The sequence below is a fragment of the Pollicipes pollicipes genome, unplaced genomic scaffold, assembly GCF_011947565.3.
Source record: "Pollicipes pollicipes isolate AB1234 unplaced genomic scaffold, Ppol_2.1 Scaffold_4881;HRSCAF=5763_pilon_pilon_pilon, whole genome shotgun sequence".
NCBI lineage: Eukaryota > Metazoa > Arthropoda > Thecostraca > Pollicipedomorpha > Pollicipedidae > Pollicipes > Pollicipes pollicipes.
This window is the reverse complement of record NW_023596576.1, coordinates 55,648,255-55,674,769: the sequence shown is the minus strand read 5'-3', so window position 1 is coordinate 55,674,769 and position 26,515 is coordinate 55,648,255. Positions and strand designations below refer to the sequence as shown.

Genomic DNA, 26,515 nt, shown 5'->3' with positions numbered 1-26,515 from the left:
ACGACGCCAGCGCCGGCGCCGACGAGGCGCCCGAGGCGAGCGAGGCGCTGAGCGAGGACGAGGCGCCGTCGCGCCGCCGGCGCCGCTCCTCCGGCGGTTCGGAGCTCGAGGACCTCGACCTGGCCATGTTCGAGACGGACGAGGCGGCGGAGCGGGCCGCGCGGACGGCGATGGAGACAGGAGCGCGCACCGCCACCCATCGGAGGGAGAAGGAGAAGCTGAGCGTACTGAAGAGGCTCGTCAAGAAGTCTAAGTCGCTGCACGCGCTGGTGCGTCCGGGAGAGGCAGCTAGGCAGGCGGGCGCAGGGTCCTGCGAAGGCGAACTCAGCGAGGACAAACAGGCCGAACATCCCACTGGGCAACAGGACGGAACGTCAGGTAAGCGTGCAAAGGACGCTGGCGGCGGTGGCGGGTGTTAGGCTTTGCTCAGTCCGAGGCGCGTTGCACTCACAAAATGCGATTTTTCAGAACGTTTGCATCATGTGGAGCTGGTCTATAGGTATCGTTGGCGTGGTATGTCGCGTGCTGTCGAAATGGCTAATGAGGCCAACCGTTTTGCACGCCAAAAGCCTCTCGCAAAAGTGCACTGGATATGTGAAAGTATTTATAGCTCCAAGTCAGGTGGTTTCGATATCGCTGACTATTCAGCAATGCGTGGCGTTGTTACGCTGTTTTCCTCCCGCCCACACAGCATTCGCTTCTATTGAAACGCATTTGTCTTCCTTTCCCCTCCTCGGTTGCGACAGAATGCCGTTCATTTTGGTCCACCGGTGAGGCGTCAAGGGCCACTGATGCGTCGTATCTGGCCATCGGAGTGTAACAGTTGACGGGACAGCGCCATACCGGGAACAACAGGCTGGAGACGGCAGACAACCAGCTGATCATGCGATCACAGCCCGAGGAAAGGTCGCCCACTTTCGCTGCGTTGCTCCTGCGTGCCGTGCGATTATTAGTTAGCGCCTTCCCGCACCAAAGTGGCTGGTTCAAATTACATGGGTGCGTGCGCGCACCCGGAGTTCAGGTGGCCATGGCTTCAGACAGCTTTGAAATGCATTGGGCTGATAGGGCCTTCGTGGAATCAATCACATTCATCACGTCAAATTTACCTGTATCGGTGCGCAGCTGCGCGTGTTTCACCCACGCTGTTAGCCGTGGTTAATCAGCAGCTTGTTCGCACGCAGCGTCTGATGCCGAGATTTTGTTCATGCTTGTTAGATCCCACCACCCATGAAGAACAACACGTTCTCGAGCACGTCATTCATCATCGTCATGGATAACTGGGAGCCCTCGATGCGCACCGCACTGCTGACGGTTGAATGCCAATCAGAGCGTTGTCCTGCACCTGCAGCTGTGTAGCTGTTCGATTCCCACCATCTTGCCGCGCACGCGGGCAATACGCGGGCGGGTGATTACGTCATTTGCTCGTTAGCCCCAGTGCGATTGGATGCATCATCGCGCCCTTACATTCGGGATCCTGTGTGCACATTATCTCGCATATCAACCGATAGCTATTTAGTGGTGCGTTGACAAGTGTCCAAAGAACGCAAATAGAGGAACACTAAACTTACAACTAAACCAATTGACTGTGGAGACATAGTTTTGGGAGGGGAACTGAAAAGTACAAAATGCAGCAGGGGTGCTAATTCTCTATAGTTTTTGCTGCATCTATATCTGATCGGTGCGGATGGAGCACACGGCACGGCACATGTGACAACAGCCACACGAACTTTAGGGGAAATAATCCCAATTTTAACGTTTTTGTACTATTGCATAAAGCCATCTTCAGTACCTACACCACAACACCGGTCGCCAACATTCTCCATTGTGCTGACTGTATTATATCTTGATCCGGAATCTGAGCGCCCTTCGCAAAGCAATGATCCGGTGATAACGGTGCTTTATATATATTATATATAATATATATATATATATATATATATATATATATAAAGCGCCGTATATATATATATATATATATATATATATGTGTATATATATATATGGGTTTCGAGATGGAGCAAGTAGGGGCTGGTCCCCCACGCCCTCCAGGCTGCGCATCGTCGTCATCGAGCCTTCGATGCGCACGCTGCGGATGTGCCTAGCTGCCTGCTCGATGGATTTGGCGGGATCTCGGAAATCTGGAGCCTACGCCCATCCGTGGACCCTCGTCGTCCTTCGCGTGACTTTAGCCAAGCCAATGTCAATGCTCTTCCAGGCTCGTCTCCGAGTTAGTATGAATGTAAATGTTCTGCTGTCGTCTTAAACAGATCTGGAATATTCAGATGGGCGAAACGGTTGCTGATGCGTAGGAAGGAGCATTATGCTTCAGAAAGTCTGTTAACCTTTCGTTAGCAGTAGCATGTAAGCGATGATCTCGGAACTGTGGCGCCTGCCACGAGCCATTTTTTTCGTTGACCCGAGTCGCAGGGGCGGCCGTCAATCTCCATTAGCAGGTGATCCCGGCCGGAGCCGATAACCGTCTCTCCCATTCAGTAGTTAACCCTAACCACCGCCCGGGACCGACGCCGTCGTTCAGCAGCTGACGCGGGTCACGCGTAGGTGCCATCCCTCGCCGGCTAGATGGCCTGAGGCACGGACGGTGGCCGCCTTGTGAGCGGCCGCCCAGGCCACAGACGGCCACCGGTCCTGACGACCGCCGGTGGGCCCGGGGCACAGACGGCCACCGTCCTGACGACCGCCAGTGGGCCCGGGCGCAGACGGCCACGGTCCTGACGACCGCCAGTGGGCCCGGGCACAGACGGCCACCGGCCCTGACGACCGCCAGTGGGCCCGGGCCACAGACGGTGACCGGCCCTGACGACCGCCAGTGGGCCGGGCCACAGACGGTGACCGGCCCTGACGACCGCCAGTGGGCCGGGCCACAGACGGTGACCGGCCCTGACGACCGCCAGTGGGCCGGGCCACAGACGGACCGGCCCTGACGACCGCCAGTGGGCCCGGGCACAGACGGTGACCGGCCCTGACGACCGCCAGTGGGCCCGGGACCAGACGGCCACCGGCCCTGACGACCGCCAGTGGGCCCGGGCCACAGACGGCCACCGGCCCTGACGACCGCCAGTGGGCCCGGGACACAGACGGCCACCGGCCCTGACGACCGCCAGTGGGCCCGGGCCACAGACGGCCACCGGCCCTGACGACCGCCAGTGGGCCCGGGCCACAGACGGCACCGGCCCTGACGACCGCCAGTGGGCCCGGGCCACAGACGGCACCGGCCTGACGACCGCCAGTGGGCCCGGGCACAGACGGACCGGCCCTGACGACCGCCAGTGGGCCCGGGCACAGACGGACCGGCCCTGACGACCGCCAGTGGGCCGGGCACAGACGGCACCGGCCCTGACGACCGCCAGTGGGCCGGGCCACAGACGGTGACCGGCCCTGACGACCGCCAGTGGGCCCGGGCACAGACGGTGACCGGCCCTGACGACCGCCAGTGGGCACGGGCCACAGACGGTGACCGGCCTGACGACCGCCAGTGGGCTCGGGCCACAGACGGTGACGGGCCCTGACGACCGCCAGTGGGCCCGGGCCACAGACGGTGACCGGGCCTCCCAGCCAGGAGGCAGCCGCTCTCAGTACGGCCGGTGGTGGGCAGGGCGCAGCTGGCTCACATACTGACGGCCAAGCCTGTACCGGGTTCGGCCGTCACGGGCAGCACCCTCTTGCGGCGTCCCGGCTGGACCTGCGCCCGGCACTCTGGAGGTGCTCGAGGCGGGGCTTAGTGGCGGACGACACCCGCAACAGATGAACTTACAACGTTACTATAAGTCGCAGCTGTGCCAGCCTGCATAGCATGCACATTGCACAATGCCTTTAAACCAGTTTTTATGACGCATCTGAAGTCGTGCCTCAGCAGAGATAAGAATTTCCAAAGAACGAGGTGCTAGAGCACGCTGTGGTCGGAAGAGTTGACAGGCTTTGCTGGTTGGTGCAGTGCGATGTAGGATCGACGTAGTACGATGCAGTACGATGCAGTATCTTTGTTGATTGGTGCAGTGCGCACGATGTGGTATCGACCGTGGTCTAGTACGAAACAGGGCGGGATCAGACAGTCCCAACACCTTCACTACATCCTGCTGGCACGTGACGTTCTGGCCCTGGCATTTTGTGCCGACTTGATACGCAGACGTATTCAGTTTGGTGAATGGATCGACAGCCGCCTTTGGTGTGTGATTTGAATTTTATTCACGAAGGTTTAATGGAATCCCCATTATGGCACGACATAAAAGTCGGGCATAAGTCACGAGTCCTGCTGTCAGGTAAAATTCGTTTTAAACGTCATAAGTCTGTTCGGTGATGCCGCAGGCATCCCTGGAATGACCGTAACGTGGATTTGCCCTGTGATGGGGATTTTTGACGCGCTGATTTTACAAAATCTCAAGCTCGGCCCTCTCTGGACTTATCGACAATGCTGTGCCGAGAACTCTTGATAAGAAGCTTAAGTAACTTTCCGACGGCCCCAGACATTAGAGATCAAGGCGATGGTGTCATGGTGTTTATCCATGATGGTGTGGTTTTGCTCAAGGCTATCAACTATCCACCGCGAGCCTTCAGTGATCAGAATTTACGCGGATTCTCTGGCTTTCAGAGGCATACATACGTTGCAGATTGACTGTACTGTTGTGTATATAACTTAGCAGGTAAACCATTGCAGAGCACTATGAACACAACTGTACCACTTAACAAGTGAAAATTGAACTAGAAACAGCCGTAACCAAGTTGCTACGAAGTCCCATCAGCACACTTTCAGCTTGCATGCCCATGTGGCCAGCTCTGCACTAAATACTGAGATATTTTAGCATCGCTGGCAATTTTAGCACTATTTTTCGGTTAAGATTGGATTCGTCTCAACGGTTGTAGGAGCTATGCTGCAGGCTGAGTGGATCTAAGGGAGCTAAGGTAGCAATTTTAACTAACGCGGTCCGACCTGGGCTGCTTTTCCCACTGTCTGTGAGCTAATATCTTCGCAGCAATTAATCGTAAGCACACACAATTTTCAACGGTGATGACCTGACTTTTTAGAGGTTATGTCACATAAAATTGTTAGCTATTTTAATGAAAGCTCTTCGATCAGATGAGCTGATCCTGCGGCTTTACAGTATGACTCCGACCTCACCTACCCATTCGACTGATGTTGAAGAAGTAAAATGCTCAGACTTCAATGAAAGCTGAAGAACACTGCTCGAGACAGAGTCCAGATCTCAACGACCTGGCGTGGCAGTGATATGAGGCTAACAGATGCTGGCCTCAAAAACAATGGGCAGTTGTAAACACAACTATGTGAGTCCACGTAAGCTGGCGGTCATGCGCTCTCGTGCACAAAACTGGGATTCACCCGCTTTGGAGAATTTCCAAGAACTGATGCAAGATATCGGCAATCAGAAGCAGATCAATGCGTGAAAACTCTTGTCCGGTGTAGAACGTATCAGCGACAGCTGGCTAACCGATCTGAAAACTGCCAAACTGCCCGACCATAAGGTTTGTCAGTAATGGATGGAGAAGTGGCCGGGGTTACGTCTCCGAAATTAATCCTGAATACAAGGCGCTGTGGACTAAACTGAGATAGATTAGCCCATGAAGAATATACAGGCGCGAAGCCCTGTTTAATGTAACCGATTTCCATCCAACACATTGGCCTTTACCCCAATACCTGGCCCACCTTGGAATATCCCAAATGGCTGTGAGCTCGTTGGTTTCGTTAGTGAAGATCGTCAAGTCTGGTGGACTCATAGTTAGCCATGTTCAGGCACACCATGGGCGTGTTCGGCCCGAGGAAAATTGTTCAACAAGTAATTACCTCTCCGATAACCATCCGCGGAGATTCTCCATTTACGTTCGGCCGGTCCGAAAATTTTCCCCCAGGTTAGTCTCCCATGCGCCATCCACAGCCAACGGTCATAGCTATGCATAGCGAAAACAGATTTTCCGTCTTGAAGATGCTCTGAACATTTCCGGGATCCTTCCTCGCTACGGGGAATTATCTGGGATAGTTTTCCGTGTTGGCACTGCCGAGCGCTATTCCGGAAAGTTTCCAACATTCCGGACGATTTTCTGAGATTATCTGCCTGCCGAACGCGCCCTATATGCGAATCGGCGTTCTCACCGGACATCAGCGCACCGATGCGTAGAATCAGTTGACATCCTTTTCGTAAAAAATAAAAGCTTCCACATGTCTTCGCTCGTCTCAAGCTACACAATGTGTCTTAACTGGTCATTATTCTCCGTTACATGTGTAAAAGGTAGCTTCAAAGTCCTGCATAGCAATGATCACGTTTGTGAAGAAGCTTTGCATATCATATGCATACACGCATTTTAGTAGCAGCCTCCCTTACAAAGGGGTTTTTGGTAATCGCATGCCGCATGAAACGAACAAGAGGACAGTAGAACACAACAACCACAGTGACACCGATGCAACTCACTGTAACTGTTACCATTTAGTCATAGGTGGTACTAATTGTCTCCTTTGACCTTTCTAGTTCATGCTAACTTGCTTGGGCGCAAAGTGACATCAGAAGTCGGCGTGCCCTAAAATCCCGATCATCATCATCATGATGACGCGAAAGTATGGCCGAAGCTTTGTTTCGCTGCATTGCGGGCGATGTATGATGTTTTGCACTGAGTTTAAGTGCGTGTAACTTGCAGCAACATTCCCACGATTGGAACCATTCAACTGCTGCGATGCTATGCATACCATCGATGAGCTTGCATGCTGTGCATGGAATCTCATTCCCGCTGGTCATCTCCGCGTCGTTATTGCAGCCGTTTGCTGACGCCAACGCTCTAATCTCCGGACTACTTACCTCCTTACCGGTCGTGGAATGCACGGCAAAAACCGTCGTCGAAGCCTGAAAGGACTGACGTTTTTACCGGCGTACGTGCGTCACCCGAGTCCGGCGTCGGCGGGATCCGTGCACCGTTTTTTTCCGTGCTCTCTCGCCGCGGCCATTTCACGTGCCGCCGGTGCGGTCCCTCCCCTCCGGCTCCGTGGCGGCCGGGGGGCGGGCGCACAACGCTTGACATCCTTCCTGATCATCGACCGCATCGGCTATTCCGCGCACCGAAACTGGAGCCAGCCTTTGTCCGGTGTGTCGCGGGATGACGCATGGCCCGGCCGGTGGCGGCCGGTATAATGGCTGACCTGGAACTGATGCCACAGCCGCCGCAGGAGCGGTCTGGCCCGCGGGCTCCACGCAGGCTCCGGGCAGCTCCTGGCGTGCGGTGCGGCCGGTTTATGGTCTTCTGAGGCCGTGATGGGTTATTCTCATCATAGCCTCGCGTTCGTGTATTATGCGCTAAGTGGGCACTGTACTGCCCGTAATTAGTGATCGGAGTGCATAGTTGGCCGATATTCATTATCGGGGAGATCATGCTACGCGAGCTGCATACTAGAATATTGATTTTTGCGGTAGCAAAATAGGACACGACGGCCTTGAGCCCCCGATGTTTCAACCAGCGGGGAAGGAGCTTGATTTATGTGCGTTGGTTCTCATGCCAAAAATGTCGATCTTGTGTTCCTTTTGGCATGTTTGGCCTACCCGCATTTTGTCGGCTTTATTCCTCTTGAAACGGCGAGGGTCAGGAAAAGCCTTTGTGTTCTTGGTTGGACCGGTTCGACTATCAAGGTTTCGGGAGTCTCCTGCTACTGGCTATTTTTCTTCTTCGTCCAGCCGATTTCTGATGCTCCCAGGGTATGCCCCATTGTTTCCGAGCCTCCTGGACGTTTTACCCGGACGGGTAGTTCGTCATGACCTCACATTCACCATGGTTTTAGCGCTCAGAAGTCACCATTAGTCAGACGGGCTGCCAAAATCGAAGCCGCTGCCGCCTAAGCAACCCTCCAGAATATATCACCGCGCAGCTGAATTCATCACGCCTATGACGGCACACACGTCCGAAATGTCATAACGTGCTGAAACGCCGAAGCCCGGACCGGCTGCGCCTGATCCCCGGCGCTGACCCGTCGCTGCGACGCCTTTCACACCGTGAGAACCACTCCCGGCTGGGACGGAAGTGTGGCGCTTCCGGTCGGGCTGGCACCAGGCGGCGCCGTCCGGCCCGAAGAGCTCGCGGGCCGCTCTGAGCTCGCCGCTGTCGCGACTTCGCCGCCCGAGTGGTCTCAGCCGGTGCGCGACGCTGTCTCGACCCCGACGTCCGAGTGGTCTCAGCCGGTGCGCGGCGCTGTCTCGACCCCGCCGTCCGACCGGTCTCAGCCGGCGCGCGGCGCTGTCTCGTCCCCGCCGTCCGAGTGGTCTCAGCCGGCGCGAAGCGCTGTCTCGACCCCGACGTCCGAGTGGTCTCAGCCGGCGCGAAGCGCTGTCTCGACCCCGACGTCCGAGTGGTCTCAGCCGGCGCGCAGCGCTGTCTCGACCCCGACGTCCGAGTGGTCTCAGCCAGCGCGCGGCGCTGTCTCGACCCCGCCGTCCGACGGACCTCCGCCGGCGCCGCTGCGGCTGATCCCTCCCCCGGCCCCTTTAGTACACTGGTGGCGCTGCCGCCTCGGCCGTCCAAACTGCGCCCGGTTTGCTCTGTCGCCGGTCGGTCACGCGGTCCGTTTGAAGCCAGGCCCGTCGTGCGGCTCCGTCAACACTGGCAGGTAGGACGGCTGGGCGACGTGGCCACGGCCACGCTCTGGCGGCTGGCAGGTGCCCCGCCCGCGTAGAGCCGAACCTACGCCGAGAGGAAGCTGTGAGTGCGGCGTGAAGTGGCGAGCCTCGGCGATCGACCCGCGGCTCCTGCTCGCTCGCTGCGCGGAATGCGCTCGGTCATCTAACGATGACAGGCGCGGAGGAGGCCGTGTTTTCCTGGCCATAACGCCGTCGGCACCTGTCGCCCGGCAGTGTGGATCCGTCCCCAGAGTGTCGCGGACCCCGCCTGACGCACGGGCGGGCGTCGCCGGACCCGGCCGCTCCGTGCCGCCCTCTGCCGATCGCTGCACGCGCCGGCCGCCCGCCCGTGGCCCGCCTGATCTGTCCGGCCGAGATAGGATCTCCGTCCGCGGGGAGCGGGCCGGCCGTAGCCACGTGCCGCGCCGCCCGGCGGCTTACCGGTGCGGCGGCCTACTTCGGGCCGCCGTCTTCACAGTGGGCCGGCACATTCATGAGGCAGAGCCGACGCGGCAGATGTGGGAGAGAACCGCCGTTGCTGTCGGGCGCGGACGAGGTCGCACTCATTGAGCCAGGTCAATCAGGAGGAATACAGAAGACGCGGAAGCCTCTCCGTGCGGGTGGGCTTGCTGCGCATCGGGCATACGTTTCCCTGACACGAGTGGAAACTTAGGAGGTTGGGCCGGGCGACTGGAGAGTGACTGTGTTCCCTGCCCTAAAATAACCCTCACGCAAGGTCTGGGTCGTAAAATATAAAAGTAGCAAGCGAGAACATAAAAATTCATACCCATGTAAAATGCGAACATCTTATGTGCATCTGCATCAGAGAACATACATTACGCTCTGCTCCTACCGTGGCTATCAAGCGTGAGCTGTTGTCAGGCATCACGTCGTCCCCACCGATTCCCGCTGCTGCACGCATGAGCGCCGCTGGCTGCAGTCTCAGTTGAATGACCCAAGCGGAGACCATACCGCCCAGGAGTCACGCAGTGACCCGCCGCCTGCTGGCCCTGACGCTAGGTGCCCGTCTCGGTAGGGAAGCTCGGCAAACCTGCTCAAGGGGACCTGGCACAAAATGTTTCTGACGTTCGAGGCAATGTGGCTTCGCATCGGCCACCCGTTTTCCCCGGCATTGATTTGTCGGCGCAAACTTTTCACGAATCGCTTTTTTCTCTCAAACTCAGCTTTCCTGGTGTTCCGTGGATGCATGTACAGCACCTAATGCTTAGTCATCATGCGAAGAGTTGCGGTGCTAAGCGCTGCAAACGAACGGCGACCGAACCCGACCGGAGGCCTTGGACTTGGACGGCAGACGGTGCTTGCCGTGCGGCGGTTTTACCGCGACAGACCTGCGGTGGATTGGGGCCTTTCTTCGCGACCATGAATGTGCCAGCCACAGCCATAACTGTAATGGTGGGTCAGATCTATTTTGAAACCGCGTCGGCCCACGAAAGGTGTCCATGTGGGTTCGGGCGCGATTGTTCGATGCGACAGATCACACTCTGTCATATAAAATGTGATTTTATTCGTGTTTATCGGTTCATATCTCACGTGCTTATCAGGCCATGTCACGGAAGCCGCCGCCGCCGAGCTAGCGCCGTAGGTGGGGTGTACAGAACATGACTGGTACAATTAACAGACCGATGTTCCTTCCCACCAAAGTTCGAACCACCTCTACACCTCACCGGTATGGTTGGGGTAAGAGCCGCTTAATTAAACGGCTACTGAACCCGTCCAGCCTGTTCGCTGACTCACCGAGCCGCCTCATTAGCGCCATGATCCCACGCTAAGCACATGCGCATCACCCAGCTGGGGTGTGGCTACGGGGTGTGAGGGCGTGGCGTACCGCCCGACACACGCTCACCGTCTTCCGCTGTGCACCGCCGGCGGGCCGGGGCAAGATCTGGACCTCAGTGGCCACTGTTCCCTCTGTTCCTCTCCATTTCGGGTGCCGCAGGAGATGCACCACACTGAAGCTTTTTTGGTCTTGATCCGGCTGCCTATATTTTTATCATCATCCTGTCTGATATAGCCATACAAGAGATAAGCAAAAGAATCACATGCAACGAGCTTGGCGTGCGCCGCGTTACCGCTGCCGCTCCCTCCCCCGCCCCTTCGGTAGCACCACCGCCCGGCCCCACCGAGGCCGGCTTGAAGCCGGCTTCGGGGACAGCGGTCGCCTCAAGAGCTGTCTCAGAACCGCCGAGAGAAGGCGGTTGTCGGTGCATAGCGGGTGACGGCTGATCGGCGGTTTGTCTGCGGTTCAGGCGCGGCCATGCGTCAGCCGCTGGCTGCGGCGGCGGCCCTCCGGCACCACCGGCAGACTCTGCCGCGACTAATGATCAACACAACGCCGGCTGTCTGTCCCAACAGCGGCGGCGACCCTCAGGCGCCGCCGGCAGACTCTGCCGCGGCTCATGATTGGCCCTCTGCCGGCTGTCTGTCCCGACAGCGCCCGCCGGTCGGCCGCAGACGGCGACGGATGGCTGTCTGGCTGAAACGTCGCAGGTCCGCAGACTCGAGCGCAGAACCTGTCCGGTCGGCCGGTCGGCCGGTCTCCTGACGTGGGAATCGGGCACAGGACGGCGCGCGCGGCTCTGCCAGTTACCGCGCTGACTCACTGCGCAGCTGACCCACTAAGTTGGCTCGCTGACCCCGGTCCGCCCTGCTCTTCTGCCGCCGACCGCCCGCGGCCCGTGACCTCTGCTGACCTCGAGGGCTGGTGGGATCTCCGGCTGCGTCCCGACCCAGGGGTGCCACGTTGGATACATCTGCCGGCCGTGCGAGGCGAATGGCCGTTCACGTGGCGTGTGACTGGTAGTCCGCGGTCGTGCCGGCGTGTCGCGCGATGTACGAGGCTCCTGCTGCTGTCGGCTGCTGGTTCCGAACACGCAAGGCCGACGTGAGCTGCGTGTTTCCGAGACCTCGCCAGGAGGGCGTTTGTTGGTACAATGGCGCGCGGTTCGCGTGCTTGATCCCATGGCTGGTTATTGGAGCGTACTACCCGACAATTAGAGACACGGATCGCGCTCCCAGGCAGAATGCGGAGCTTACTAATCCGACAGCCGCGGCGCTCGCTTTCACTGCATGCATGTGTAAGGTAGCGCCAGCAAACAAGCCACCACAGGCCATGAGAGCCTCAGGCTATCAGGGGCACCACAGGCCACGGGAGCCTCAGGCTACCAGGGGCACCACAGGCCACGAGAGCCTCAGGCTATCACGGCCGCTACAGGCCACCGAGCCACAAGCTATCACCGCCCCTGCAGACCATGAGAGCCTCAGGCTACACGGCCGCCACAGGCCGCGGGAGCCTCGGGCTAACAGGGGCACCACAGGCCATGAGAGCCTCAGGCTATCACAGCCACCACAGGCCACGGGAGCCTCAGGCTACCAGGGGCACCACAGGCCATGAGAGCCTCAGGCCACCACGGCCACCACAGGCCACGGGAGCCTCGGGCTACCAGGGGCACCACAGGCCATGAGAGCCTCAGGCTATCACGGCCACCACAGGCCACGGGAGCCTCGGGCTACCAGGGGCACCACAGGCCATGAGAGCCTCAGGCTATCACGGCCACCACAGGCCACGGGAGCCTCAGGCTATCACGGCCACCACAGGCCATGAGAGCCTCAGGCTATCACGGCCACCACAGGCCACGGGAGCCTCAGGCTATCACGGCCACCACAGGCCATGGGAGCGACGGGCTACCACTGCACCACGGGCCATGGGAGCCCAGGGTTAACCCGCTGGCCACTGGTGCTCACACGGGAGACCTGCCAAACAATCTCTTGCGTCGTAAGCTGCTCTATTCTATGCATTTGCCGTTCTCAGCGTTTCAGTTTCCGTTCGAGGCTGGCTTGTCTTCACTCGCGTCGTTGAGTCGTCACGCCAGCCGCTGGACTGCAGATCCAAGCCATCCACACCCACCGCTGACCACAGATCCAAGCCACCCACGCTCGCCACTGACCACAGATTCAAACCACCCACGCTCGCCGCTGACCACAGATCCAAGCCACCCACACCGCCGCTGACCACAGATCCAGGCCACCCACACCGCCGCTGACTAGGTCCAAGCCACCCACGCCCACCGCTGGTCACAGATTCCAGACACCTACACCCGCCGCTGACCACAGGTCGGAATTCAGCGTCCATCAACCCCGGCTGTCCCACTTAGCTGGTGTGCTCCGGCCACCCACCACCAGAGCACGGGCAGCGGTGGGATGACCGGCCGAGCGCCGGGAGCGGCCGGCCGCTGCGCCGACGCCGACGACCCGCCCTGTGGATCCGGGATATGGAGATGCTTCCTTTTGATGTCTGCCTCTGATCATCATTTAAGTGAGATCAAAGCCCATCATTTTTAACTCGAAGAAGTCTGTCGTCTTCTCCCAGCTGTGGTCCCCCGCGCGCAGCGGGAGCGATTACCGCATCACAGCCGTGGACTGTGCCGGCCAGAGTAAGGTCTTCCGCCGCCCGCCGCTCCAGCATCGACTGCCAGCTGGCCTGTCGTTACACTGACCTTTGACCCGGCGTCCCATTTTAAACGCATCTTGAGTTATGCTGACGTGGGATCCGCCCCCTGCCACCGACCGCTGCGGTATTTAACTCGGACCGCGCGGGGTGGCCGGCCGGCAGTGGGCCTCGACCACCCACACCGCCGCCCGCCGCTCGGCGTGCACGGCTCACCTGTCAGTGCTCCCAGACACTGCTGCCTGCCGCTCCGTGGCGTCTTCGGCTCACCTGTGTGGGTGGGTGTCTGCCATCTGGCCTGTCAGGATGCGCCAGTCACGATCTGGGCTCCTGCGTGCTTTGTCGTCCGCGCCTTCAGACATGGTTCCTCAGGGAGCTCATGCAGACCCAGGTCGTATTAACCAGCCACAGACCACTGCCGGTTCCAGAGGAAGGGAATCGGGACCTTGACCCTGCAACACCGCGAAAATAGTGTCACTGTCATTTGCCTAGTATCACCGTAGGACGGCGCGATAAAAATGCCCCCCCCCCCCCCACCCGCAAGACTGGCTGCCAGGTCCGCCCCCGTCTCAGACCACCTCAAAGCTGTCACAAGCACAAGCCGCAGGCGTGCCACGGGCGGCGCGATCCACTCCACCGTGCGGCGCCACGGGCGTCGGGCGCCTCGGGCGTCGGGCGCCGCGTAAAGCCCGGCGGCGTGGCGCGTAAAGCCCGGCGGCGCGGCGCGCGGCGGCGGCTGACCCGACGGGCCGGCGCCGCTTTCGCCGTGACCCGGCCGGACGGCGGCGGGCGGTGGCCGCCCTGCCGGAGCGTCGCCGCGCGGGGAATGCACGGGCCGCTTTCTCCGGAAGCTGCGCGTGGGCCTCGATCGGGCCGGCCGGGTGTCGGCTCGGGCGCCACCCCATCCTGGGGTCGCGGGCCGCGCCGCCGTCCGTGGCCGGTGGGCGGCCGTCCGTGGCCGGCGCTCATTCCCGGGGTCAGGACGTCTAGCAGCAGGTGTTACCGGCCACTCCCACACGCATTCGCGTCCCAACACGAGCACATGGCGCAGTTCTGGTGGTGTTCCCTTTGAGTCCCACTTGTCTTCCTTGTGGCTTCCACTCCGCATGTCGTCTGCCATTCAATCCATAAAACACTCCTCCATGACGCCTCCTCCAACGCTCCTCCACGGTACCCCGGCTCTCCGTACGCTCCCCTCTCCCGCACTCGTCGTCCGGGTGTAATGGCCTATACCGCCTCCACGTCATCATATGGTTACCAGCGGCGGCAAACGTGCCACGTCATCGCTTCCCCGCTGCGGAGCTGATCTCGATGGCGTCAAACCTGCTGCGGAGCGGTGTCAGACCTACTGCGGGACGGTGTCAGACCTACTGCGAGACGGTGTCAGACCTGTTGCAAGGGCCGAGCTTCAAAAAACACGAGCGGTCGCAGAGTGCCTCATAATTCTCTCGGAGTGTTCCTCGGAGCTTTTCTCAGTGTTCCTCAGAGTGCTGCTCAGAGTGCTCCTCAGAGTGCTCCTCAGAGTATTCCTCGGAGTGTTCCTCAGATTGTTCCTCAGAGTGCTCCTCAGAGTGTTCATCGGAGCTTTCCTCAGAGTGTTCCTCAGATTGTTCCTCAGAGTGCTCCTCAGAGTGTTCATCGGAGCTTTCCTCAGAGTGCTCCTCAGAGTGCTCCTCAGTGTTCCTGAGAGCGTTCCTAAGAGTGTTCCTCAGTGTTCCTAGCAATGTTCCTCAGTATTTCTTAGAGTGTTCCTCAGAGTGTTCCTTAGAGCGTTCTTCAGAAGGTTCCTCAGCTTGCTCCTCAGAGTGATCCTCAGAGTGCTGCTCAGAACGCCGCCTGCTGTGCGGGCGCTGGGCTCATGCGGCTTCGGTAATGTACTCGAGCTCACGCCGCGCTCCTTTATCACGCGTCGTCCAATTACTCGTCTAAGTGGGATGTTGGCACGGTTTGACGGCGGCCAGCTTCGGTGGCCGGCTGCCGGAGCAGGTTTCACCGCTGCGGTTGCGGGCAGAGGTGCGGGCTGGTCAGTTGTCAGTCATCATCGGCATGTGGCCTGGACTTGGCGGTGGAAGCCAGTGTGCACTGTTATGCTCGGTTTCGGTCAGGCGCTGCGTTACTGGCATTTTCGCGCAATTAGCGGACGCGATTTCTAACCAAAGGTCCAGAATACGGAAGTCTGGGAGATATTTGAAAGTTAATAACATTGCCATCTGACGTTTGACATTGGATTTCAAACGCCCAGCGCCAACCGATCAGGAATGCACGACGTAGGAACTTCAAAAAGTCAAAACACGGCATGACATTGTGTAACTACCCGAATTCATGCTCCTCACCATCGTTAAAACGCGACCATGGGATGAGATCATTTTCCTCTTTCATAGGTCAAGGCGATATCGAAAGCTGCTCTAAATATCCGGTACCCTTGGGCCGACGCGCAGCTCGCACTCCAGCTGCGGGCGCTTCCATCTCGGCCAAGAGGCTATTGAGACAGCCGGGAAGACCGTAACGCGATCCCTCGCGAATAAGTCATTACTACAAGGATGGCCGGGCGTATCAGCGAGCTCCGCGGTGCGGCAAATCCTCATTTTATTCCGATGAGCCGGTGGGGCCGGTCGGCGGGCGTCGTTACCAGCACACCGCTCGCTGCGGTCGTGCTGGCACCGTCCTCATTCGCCGGTAACGGAGCGGCCTGCCTGTCGCCGGGTCACTGGGTGGATCCATCTGTTTTCTGTTGTCGGGCCGCGGGGTGGACCCGCCCGTCGTCTGAGGACACTCTGCGCCCGTAGTTTTGGCGGACGGCGGCTTCTGAACAGAATGCGCTGAGGGCCATAATCTTCCGTTAATTCTTTGCCCGGTCTCGCTCGAACATGTCTACACGTCAGGCAATGACACGCCACCTTCTTGTCGTCCCACCGCGGTATATGGAGCTAAAGCGCACCGCCAGCGTTTATGTTGGAGCACTACAGTAGAACCACCGGTCTGTGCATTCAGGAGATGACCGGAGTCTAGGCAGTCATCACCGCGTGCCTCTAGGTGCAAAAGATCCTTCCAGGTATGCGACTCACTGGCATGAAGCGCCAGATTCCGTCAAGCTCCTACAGCATTGCTGACATCACTCAAACGGGTGTCAGCACACGCCTGTAACAGAGCGCGGCATGGGATGAGGGGTGCGGGCGGCGACATGGAGTCCCGATGTCATGGGCGTCTTGAGGTCGACATTCTTTTGCGTGCTTGTCTTGGCGCATGTTCGGTTACGCACACATACTTACGACAGCGCGGCAACGCGGAATTACGCGTGTGTTCCTGGCAAACAGTGCCGGCCAGATCACAGTGCTCCGCCCCGACTGCAGCGTGAGGCGGCCTCGTGCGGGCAGCGCCCCCTCGTCACTCCGTCACTCACGAGTGTCGGGGCGGGCTGAGGGGTGTGGCCGCCGCGCGCCGAGCAGGGCGTGGTCAGCGCGCCCACTGCGGGAGATCAGATCGCGCCAAACCGGCTTGCGGAGTCTTGGCGCGCCGGAAGCTGAGCTGACGCGCCGCTATGTGGCCGTGTGCACGGCTTCCGCGCCGGCGCTCGGCGGACGCCCCGGCCAGCGCCTGACGCGGTCGCAGCGGTTTCCGCGCGGAGTCGCGCTGCGCACCGAGCGGCTTTGATTGGCGCGCGCCGGCCTGGATCGCGCTGAGCCCGGCTGGCTCGGCGCCGGCTCTCTCCGTCGCCCCTGAACCCTGCATCCTGCCGCGGCCGGCCCGCCAGCGCGGCCGTGGGTCCGGGCTGGGCGCGACCGGCCCGGGGCGGGATGGGACGTCCCGGTCCGCCGACCGCAGCGGATCACGCGGCTTCGTGTGGACATTGTCGAGCCAACACGCACTGCCCGACCGGCGGTCGCACCATATTCAGTGGGAAACCGATGTGCTACTTACAGAGCCTGACACGCGAGGATGTGCCTGTTGGGTGTTGTAAGTGGATTGTTTGGCTTCCCGGACTGCGCTGAGTGTTCCGACGTGAGTGGACCCTATTCCCTGCGGTGCCCGATTTCATTAGCCCTGTTGGTGTTCCCTCTGTAATGTCCCTAGCTGCCGTACTTCACCACCAGGGGTCAGCTCGCTAAGTCATCACACCTACTCTATCGATGGGCTCGTGATGGAATGTTGGCGGCACCGCCGGTCGGGAGAGGCGACCCGGGCCGCGTGGTGGCCGCCGATGGCCGCGTGGCCGGCTGACCTGGTGGCGTCGATGGTCGCGCTGGCCCGTCATCGGGCGAGGGCGGGCCGGCTGGAGCGCCCCGTCCGTCACAGCCCTGGTCACCGGCTCGGAATGGCTCGGACCGGCCGTCTGTCACAGCTCTGATGACGGGCTTGGACCGGCTGGAACGCCGTCTGTCATATCCCTAGTCACCGGCCCGAACGGCTGGAGCGCGATCCGCCGCAACCCTGGTCACGGGCTCGCACTTGCCGTCTGTCACAGCCCTGGTCACCGGCTCCGACCGGTCATCTGTCACAGCCCTGGTCACCGGCCCAGACCAGCTGGAGCGCCGTCCGTCGCAGCTCTGGTCACCGGCTCGGACCAGTCACCTGTCACAGCCCTGGTCACCGGCTCGGACCGGCTCGGACCGGCCGTCTGTCACAGCTCTGGTCACCGGCTCGGACCGGCTGCGGGCGGCGGCGATGGCATCGCGCCGGGCAATTAGAGGCCGCCACGTCCACCTGGCGCAGGCGCGAGGAGCGGCGCCTCTCGCGGTCCGGTCGGCGCGGCGGCGAGCGGCGCCGACAGCCTGGTAGGGCGCGGCGGGCCTCATCTGTTAGGCCTCGCCGGACCGTCGTCAATGCCAGGCCGGGCGACGGCAATGCGTGCCATCCTGCAGTCGTGGAGCGCTCCGTGTGCCGGCGGATTCCTCGCATGGTCAAAGGCTTGCGAATGCGCAATCCGTCTAGCAATGCGCTTTTCACTCGAGGTAGTCACAAGGACGAACACATGCCAACAAGGAAGGGGGAGTGGGGAGGGGTGATATTGAAACTGAATTATCTCCAAATTGAACTTTGTATATTTTACTTAAGTTGCCCGACTTGCCCATCCCAGCAGTAACCCAAGGCATGCCACAATTTCGGCAATTCATAGCCACCCATCCCCTCGGACGCCGTGTCGTCCTTCCGTTCCGCACGCTCCGTGCAGTTTAAGCCCAGCCTGTGGCCGCGCCGCTTACTCCGGACACTGCCGTAAAAACGTCAAGCGGGCCGGCATTTAATCTATGCCATCTAGCGGCCGTCATCTGGGGGCCTTGAGCGCCCGCCCGGTGGGCAGGGCGGCGGGCTCGGTGCCGGTCCGTCGGCCGTTAGGCGCGCTTGGATCGGCGCAGCTGCAGTCGCACCGATGGCACTGACACACGGACGTCAGATTAGCCGCGACACCGACTGCAGCGGCCGCGCTGCCCATGAGACCGGCTCCCGGCGGCCGCGGAGGTGCCCATGAGTCGGACTCCTGGCGGCTGAAGAGGGCCCATGGGACTGACTCCTGGCGGATGGAGAGGGCCCATGGGACTGACCTCACGCGGCTGGAGAGGGCCCATGAGACCGGCTCCCAGCGGCTGGAGAGTGCCCATGAGTCGGACTCCTGGCGGCTGGAGAGGGCCATGAGTCTGATTCCTGGCGGCTGGAGAGTGCCCATGAGTTGCACTCCTGGCGGCTGGAGAGGGTCCATGGGACCGGCTCCCGGCGGCCGCAGAGAGCCCATGAGTCGGACTCCCGGCGGCTGGAGATCGCACGCAGGGTCGACTCTGGCGGACACTTTCCCACGGGACCGACGTATTGCGGCGGGGAGATTACTGATCAGACCAACCTTCGGATAACGCCGACTGACGCGGAGATAAGCGCCGTGCTTGTATGATCGACAGCGCTCCGGTCCCATTGTGCGCACGTTTTCGAACATCACCGGTAATGCGTGGAGATGCATTTCCACCCTTCATACCTGGCAGGTATCTGTTTTGCTACTTGCTAGTTGCAAAGAAGTAGGGACAACCCCTGCCTGTGCTCTTCAGTATAGGGCAGGCTAAACTCTGCAGTGTGGAGTTTTCCATCGCAATGGAGAGACCGGATTAGTGTCCTAATCAGGTTGTTAGGCCACTAGAGCATAATCTGTACGTGAGATGAAGCCTGCTGCCGTATCAAGCCCGTCACCAGCCGGCACAATCACAAAGCACAGTCCATCGATATCACCGCTGTGTTTGGCAAGACGATTAACAAGATTTCCATGATCTACTGTCTAATTTATGAGCCGTGGCTGATGGCCAGCATAGCTTAACGTCCCATTGTAAGGCGGCATGCCCGACAGCGGCGGTTTTTCATTGGCACGGCGGGCGTACGCTCGGGCGGCCGGCCGGTGGCGTGACGACGCGGGCCGGCGACGGCGGCGCACCAGGCGTGGACCCAGGCCGTCCTCCGGCTGACCGACGGCGGTGGTGCACGCACAGTCTCCGCGTGCGGCAGCCGCATACGGAGCGTGGCGGGAATAGTCGAAGGCGCTCGCGACTGCCGGTCCGCCGGCAGATGCGACGCCACGGCCCAGCGGATGGACCGCGTACAGCTGCGACCTGTCGAGCAGGGGCGATACTCCGCAGCGTCGCCTGGTGCTGACGGCCTGAGCGGTGGCGTTCCTCGGGGAGGTGTCCGGCGTCGGCGCCGCTGGGAGGCACAGCTGCCCCCCCCCCCCTCTCTCCCCTCCTCTCCGATATGGCAGTGGCGTCTCTCGGGGAGGTGTCCGGCGTTCGGCGCGCGGGAGGCAAGCTGCCCCCTCCCTCCCTCTCGATATGGCAGTGAGCGTTCCTCGGGAGGTGCCCCAGCGTTTTTGGCGCCGCGGGAACCACAATCTGCCCCCCCCTCCCCCCCCTCCTCACTCCTTACTCTCCGACGTGGCAGTGGCGTTCCCGGGGAGGCACCCAGCGTTCGGCGCCGCGGGAGGCGCAGTCTCCCCCCCCCCCCTCCCTCCCTCTCCGATGTGGCAGTGGCGTTCCTCGGCGAGGTGCCCAGCGTTTGGCGCCGCGGGAACCACAGCTGCCCCCCCCCCCGTCCCCTCCCCGATGCGGCGCTTCAGGGCTCGGCGACGTAACGGCCGCGCATAACTGTCCGCGAAGGCACTGCGCGACGCCCAGACACCGACGAGCGAACTGAGAGGGAGGCACGCTGCACACGTTGCCTATGTCGGCTCCCGCGGGAACTGATCCCGGATCCTTTTGGCCGTGGTCGAGAACGTGGGAGCCCTGATTTGTTATCAGGCTAGTTGTTGTCTATGCGCCCGGTGCTGAATGAATGCTATCTTCCGGCGATCACTATTCTTCACCCTGACTTTCCCACGAATGCCACTCACCGTTTCCATTTTTTCCATTCGGGCGTGATGCCCTTCCGATTCAGAATTGGGGATTTACGCAAATTTTGGTCATGGCACATGTGAACATTAGCTGGCCTGACTTTAAAGGCTGTCTTTCCACCCATTTGTTTCCCAATCGTTATTCGTGGATGCCTCTGCATTGCATAAAGCATCACATACGCTTGGCCCCAGGCTTGCTGTCCAGTGTAGTTTGTCACCCCCAAACATTGGTTAATGTAGTTAAGAGTGGCTCCAAGCCCATCCTTGTAACACATTTATTCGTGACCCTGACCCTGACCCGTCTTTGGCTCTGAGAATATCGGCTTGTATCGTTACGCAAACGATGAATTTGGCGTGACGCCATCCAGTTTGTCCGGGACGGTGTCGATTTCACGGCTTCCTGGCGTGACCCCCAGTACGGGATTGTATTTACTCGTCTGAACAATCGCTCCTGTAGCCTGTCGATGCATTAGGTCAGATGAGTGTTTGATGGGCTTGCCTGCTAGAATCGAAACGGACGCAAATCACGCACATGAAATGAATTGAAAGTACCGTGTTAAAACTGATTTAGGTCACTAATGCTGAACTTAAAAACGTCCTTGTTGATTGAGCAGCGCCATAAGCGCCCCTTGTCTGGGTTTTTGACTTTCCTTCTGCCGCTGGAGGAGCACCCCGTTCGAAGTCTCCTCCGTTACGAGCCTGTGCTCCGCTGCAGTTGTGCTCTTGCGTTCCCGCGGCAGCGCACCACTTCGTGGCGCTAAAGGGAAACTGTAGTTCACGGTGCTTGCTAGGTGGCAGCACATGCGCGCTTATCGAGCGCGCGGTGCTTTGAGCGCGGCGCCACCTACAAACGCTGGGCTGACATGTCCTCCAACCGGGTTCAGGTTTTGGAGCAACCGTAACCGAAATAAAGCCATGCGGCATGCGTCTCCTTTCGCAACCGCTGTGAGGGATGAGCAGAAGGCAAGTTTAATTGTGGTATATATCACACTGCATTGTAGGCCATGGGATTCTCCACAGGCTATGCTCGAAGGCGATAGGTCTATTTTGGATCCGAACCAAATACGTGAGGCATGATAACAGCGCTTGAAAATGCAGCTGCACTGACATGCTCACCAAATGTGCGAGGTCAGAATAGCGATATGGTGTCCTCCAAATGCGTTAGGTGGACATCGTTGATCATTTTGAAAGACTTCTAGGGATATCTACAGAGCGCCTCTTTTGAAGGGCGGATGAAAGCTAAGATATCTCGATTTTCTGGTGCTAAATCGTTATAAAACATATCTGCTTGATAAGTAAGCTGCCTCCTGCTGGAGCAGGAGCCATGTCAACCCAGCTGTTATGAATCGCATACCACATGGGATCTCTGCTCGGGCAGCGCACCGTGTCGTCCAAAGCTCCGTGTGTTCTGACGGTCGATGCGGCTGCGCCTGCGCGGTGACCTGAGCTCGTCCGACCTCCGGCAGATCGGCCGGTGCGACTGGGCCACCTGGGCAGCCAGCGGGTGCACGACGACGGTGTGCCGCTGGTCAACTGGCAGCCGTTCTTCTGCGTGCTGCTGCAGGACGAGCAGTCGCTCACGGCCTACCGCAGCGAGGAGATGGCGGTGAGTACCCCGGACAGGCCTGGCCAGGTCAGGTCAAGTCTGCACTAGACCAGACCAGACCAGACCAGACCAGACCAGACCCGATATGACCCCCACCTCTCACTGAACCGGACTTGACGGGACTGAATCCTTACCGCAGCGAGGAAATAGTGGTGAGTACGTTTACACAGACTGACAAGAAGGCGCAGTCCACTGGTGGAAAAGGGTGGGACGCCAATGCGTGAAATTATGGGCGTACTTCGTGAGAACTGTGTTTGAAAAGAAAATCGAGGAAACGTGGTCTTTCCTATCCTAACAGCCGAACCCATTTTCATGAGCTGTGAAGTGGGGCAACGCGTGGTTACCAAGAGTGTAAAACGTAAAACTTTGAGCATTACACTGTGGTCCTTTCGATTCAGCATTATCCTTTCAGTCGCTCAGCCTAACTTTGTTTTAAGTGTTAAACCAACTTCTTACGAGGCCGTGATGTATCTGCATTGTTGCGAAATTCCGCCCGTTTTGTCAGTTATCATATAGCCTGCTGCAGGCGTACCCGCCGGGGGCTTCATCAGACCCAAAGTTGCACAACCGGGGACTCCCATCGCTGCAGAGGCCTTATCCGGGAAATTACGTGTGATCCAAGCGGGTGCGACTGGACCTCTGGTCAACCCGCAGGGCCTTGTGATAGTGCAGCGGCCTTGTGATACTGCGCCACCGTGGGGTGCCTTATCCCACGGCCAAATCTGGAACTGCTCTCGGCTGTATGAAAAGGCGCCTTTCGCCAAGCTGCGTTGCCAATGCCAGACAGCCAACTGGCCGCTGGCTGGCGCCGTTTTGGGGTCGCTAGCCTCGCGGCAGGACTGACTTGGAAGCGGACCGTATGGAGCCGTATGGAAGGGGGGCCGTATGGAGCTCAACAGCCGCGGTGGTCGCGCCGGTGGCCCAGCGACCTCGGTCTCGCCCGCCAGTTCAGTGCACCGTGGCGGGGTGTGCGCCACTGGCCGCGCTGGCACCCCCCCCCCCCGCGCGCCCTCCTCGTTTACTGGCTCGAAAGGAAGTGGTCGGCGGTGGCCGCAGGCGTGTCTGGCTCACGCTGCATCGGTTGCTGCGACGACTGGGAAGGGGATGTGTGTTGTGAATGTGGCGTTCACGCCAATTCCTGACCGGGTGGCAACACGTCACAAGAGACTGCTACATGCGGCTTTGTAGCTGTCAAAGCGATGTGTGACTTGAGAGACATTTCTTTAAGATCGGTACTCGTTTCATTGTTAAATCTTCACCGGAGAAGGTATTTAGTGTGGCTTAGTCTCAAAAGCCCTGCATTTCGGCACATTTCGCTCTGCTTTTCATGGGATTAACATGGATAACATCGACATGGACGCACAGCAGCATAACTGTGTTGAGACTGCGGCTGTTACTCTCGTTATTGTGAAACATGACCGGAACGGCGTGATGGCTTGCTAGAGTCTTAAACAAATGTCATTCAAAAGAAAAAAGAGCCAAAAGGCGGAGCATGCTCAAATAGGCAGACAATGGCAATGACACGTAAGTGGCATATGGGACAGTGGAACACTAATAAAATTGGACACTGCCTTTGGGCACTGGCAAAATTCAGTCGGCGAAGACAAATTTAAAGAGAGCACGGGCGACATTGGAGATACCCACGCACTATTATATCACGAGTACGGCAATGTTTAATTCGGCCGATTGAAATCACTATGCCATATGGGCTGAGTGACGATTTAGCTACGGCTCGATTTAGCAATGATAATTGCAAGTGAATTTCGATGCCTTCTTCAATGATATGTCTAGATCAGCTGGGCTCCACGGCTTAAGTATTGACGTTTTTTAATGTCCTCTTTTTATAAATTTATCCTTGATAATCATCACGCAGCTCCATTCATGTTTCGCTCGATTAAGTTTCTGCTGTCGACAACAATGCCATTCATATTGTCCTTGTGGAGGGTACAGAAATATTTACCCGAAGCATAGGTATTCTCTAACTAAGCCAAGCAAAGAAGCTTTTTCCAGTAAACACAAAGCAGGAATTGGCAGGGCCTTGAAGTCTTATCTATGTGCCGTAGTGCATCGTCAAGGTAACTTTAGGACGTTGATGTCACAGCGTTACATGGCGCGGCTGAAGATGTTATCTTCCATATGGCTTTCGTAACTTAAATGCACGGCGTAGCACAACTTAAACAACAATAGCAAAGCCAACCTTTGCACAAAGGAAAGGAATGTGCGCATTGTTCGGAGGCTGACGGATGTCCTTTGTTTGTTTATCGCCTCTCATGCCGGCGGCCACTTTGATACCGTTAACATCTGACGAAATTTACATTTGGCATCTGACGAAAAACTCGTCTGTTTTAAACAAAGGCTTCTGATCGGAATCAGACATGGCCCTCCACTTGTTGAGTAAGCTGAAACTGACCGGTGCACGGGTCAGCGTTAAAGGACGTTTCATCCTGAAGCAGTGACGTGTGGGGATATAGTGCATACGACAGACACGGGGTTATTCGGCAGTCCGGAGGCAACATCCTTATACTGCCTTCGTCCCAGTGGGGAGAAGATCCCTGAGCCGTGTCTTTTAGACTGGGGACGAGTGGGTTGGGGGGGGGGGGGGAGAAGACCTGGGGGATCACGGACCGGTGGTGCGGTGCGCTGCGGAAAGTCCGCCGCACACACCGGCACTACTTTCCTGTCCGCTCGCTACAAACCGGCTGCTCAAAGCCACCCACTCTGGTTTGGCGGGATAGGAAGACGGTGTGCCCGGCATTACCGCCGTGCAAACTGACACGTCCCCGTCCGTGCCAGCATGCCCCGGCAGACCTGACCCGTGCCCCCTTCCCTTCCCCTACCCCCCGTGCCGGACGTGACGCGCGTCCTCGGTGCCAGGTACTGAGCCGGACCCTCGAGCGGGATCCGAGGCGTCATCGCCGCCCGCCTTGTGTCCGTCTCGGTTCCCTGCGGCCGCGGCCGTTCAGAGGGATGGGGCGGGCTGTACGCACGCTGGCGTGCGATGCTCCGCTGCCCCCCCCCCCCCCCCCCCCCCCTCCCGCCCTCCCCTGTCACAGCACGTCACGGTTCAGGAGCTACCCTCACCCCGCTGGAACGGCCGCGCCACGTGCTGCGGGCCTCTGGACGACAGGATACCCACTCCTCACACGTGCCGCATGCCACACTACCAGGAATGGGCAAGGTCGGATTGAAGGATTTGATATCACGTGATGGGCTGTTCATTATTTTTTAGGCGTTTGCATTTATCAAAGCATTAATGTGCGGTTTTTTTACGGAGGCATTTGTTGAAAATTGAGCTCGCATTCGCAATCTGATTCAGCTTGAAATGTAAATCCAATCCATGGACGGGATTATCATGGTCTATTCCTTAATGTCTATAACCCCTCCCCCTCCGGCAAAGGCAGGTCAAGCTTGTAGACGCCTTAAATTTTCAGAACTCGATCCTTTCGAAGTGGATTATGATGCCCTATCACATTCTGAAACAAAACTGTCATTTCACCTTTTTGAAACGCGCATTTCTTGCCAGCCAAATATGCACATTTTTTATTTCTTGCAGCCCTATAATGCTGCTAGCGGTACAACCAAGCGGTATCGCCATGTTTTACTGAGTCGATTCCTTTTCCAACAATGCGATGTTGTAGTTTACAGCAAATAATTAATTGGAAGACTCCTTTGACATCACAAAGTATGTAACACGACAGCGCATTATCCCACTATTAGTGATTTAGGATGCTTACTCTTCATTGTCTCATCACTGCTCAACAGCGACGGTTATGTACTCCTTCTCCCTGTTACACTACTGTTCACGCGTTTGCGCTATTTCAAAGCAGTTGGTGGAGCTGGTCCTGATGCTATTCAAAGCTGTCGATACATAAAGCTTTGGACAGTGCAAGGTATTGTACAAAGGCGGACAGATGATATCCGCTAAATTGCATGGAGTGTATGTTCGAGGGCACCGCAGTAATGTTGTTACTATGCATCGTTGCGATCAGTGATGCGTCACCAGTGCCTGCAGTGAGTGACAAGTTAACGAAGGGCCCAGTTTCCTTTAGCAGGGTCACTGCGTTTGCGAACATTTCTCGTGCATACGCTTTTTCGCGGTGACGTTTTCTTTTCCCTTTTGCAATGTGTTCGGTTATGTTTTCTTCCACTTCTCCTCCCTTTCCCGCCTGTCCTGAGTGATTGTTACTTTTGTCCACGTTATAACCCTGCTCCCTCTATCGTGAGTGACTGTCACTTTTGTCCACGCTATAACCCTGTTCCCCCTTAGCCTGAGTGACTGTCACTTTTGTCCACGCTGTAACCCTGCTCCCCCTAGCCGGGCCACCCAGCCGTCTGCCGCTCGCGCCTCTCGTCGTTTGCGACGACCTGTCGGCTGGGCCCACCTGTGGTCTGAGCCAGCGGCGTGTTTGCAGATATTTCCCGTGACACCCACTCGGCCGAGGACGAGGAAGGTTGGTGGTGGTGCATGA

General features: G+C 58.5%; 1 protein-coding gene across 1 annotated transcript; it reads left to right on the top strand.

Annotated features, from left to right (window-relative positions):
• The first annotated feature begins 74 nt into the window (after nucleotides 1–74).
• On the top strand, nucleotides 75–26,515 carry LOC119100615 (uncharacterized). Its single transcript, XM_037223693.1, has 3 exons — nucleotides 75–378; nucleotides 21,907–22,046; nucleotides 26,459–26,515. Exons 1-3 carry the CDS (start codon nucleotides 126–128, stop codon nucleotides 26,513–26,515), a joined length of 450 nt encoding a protein of 149 aa, XP_037079588.1. The 5' UTR covers nucleotides 75–125.

Coding starts and splice junctions, on each gene's coding strand:
- LOC119100615 (XM_037223693.1), top strand. CDS start 126: ATGTTCGAGACGGACGAGGCGGCGGAGCGGGCCGCGCGGACGGCGATG. Junction 379..21,906: donor GCAACAGGACGGAACGTCAG/GTAAGCGTGCAA, acceptor GACCTCCGGCAG/ATCGGCCGGTGCGACTGGGC. Junction 22,047..26,458: donor ACCGCAGCGAGGAGATGGCG/GTGAGTACCCCG, acceptor GCGTGTTTGCAG/ATATTTCCCGTGACACCCAC.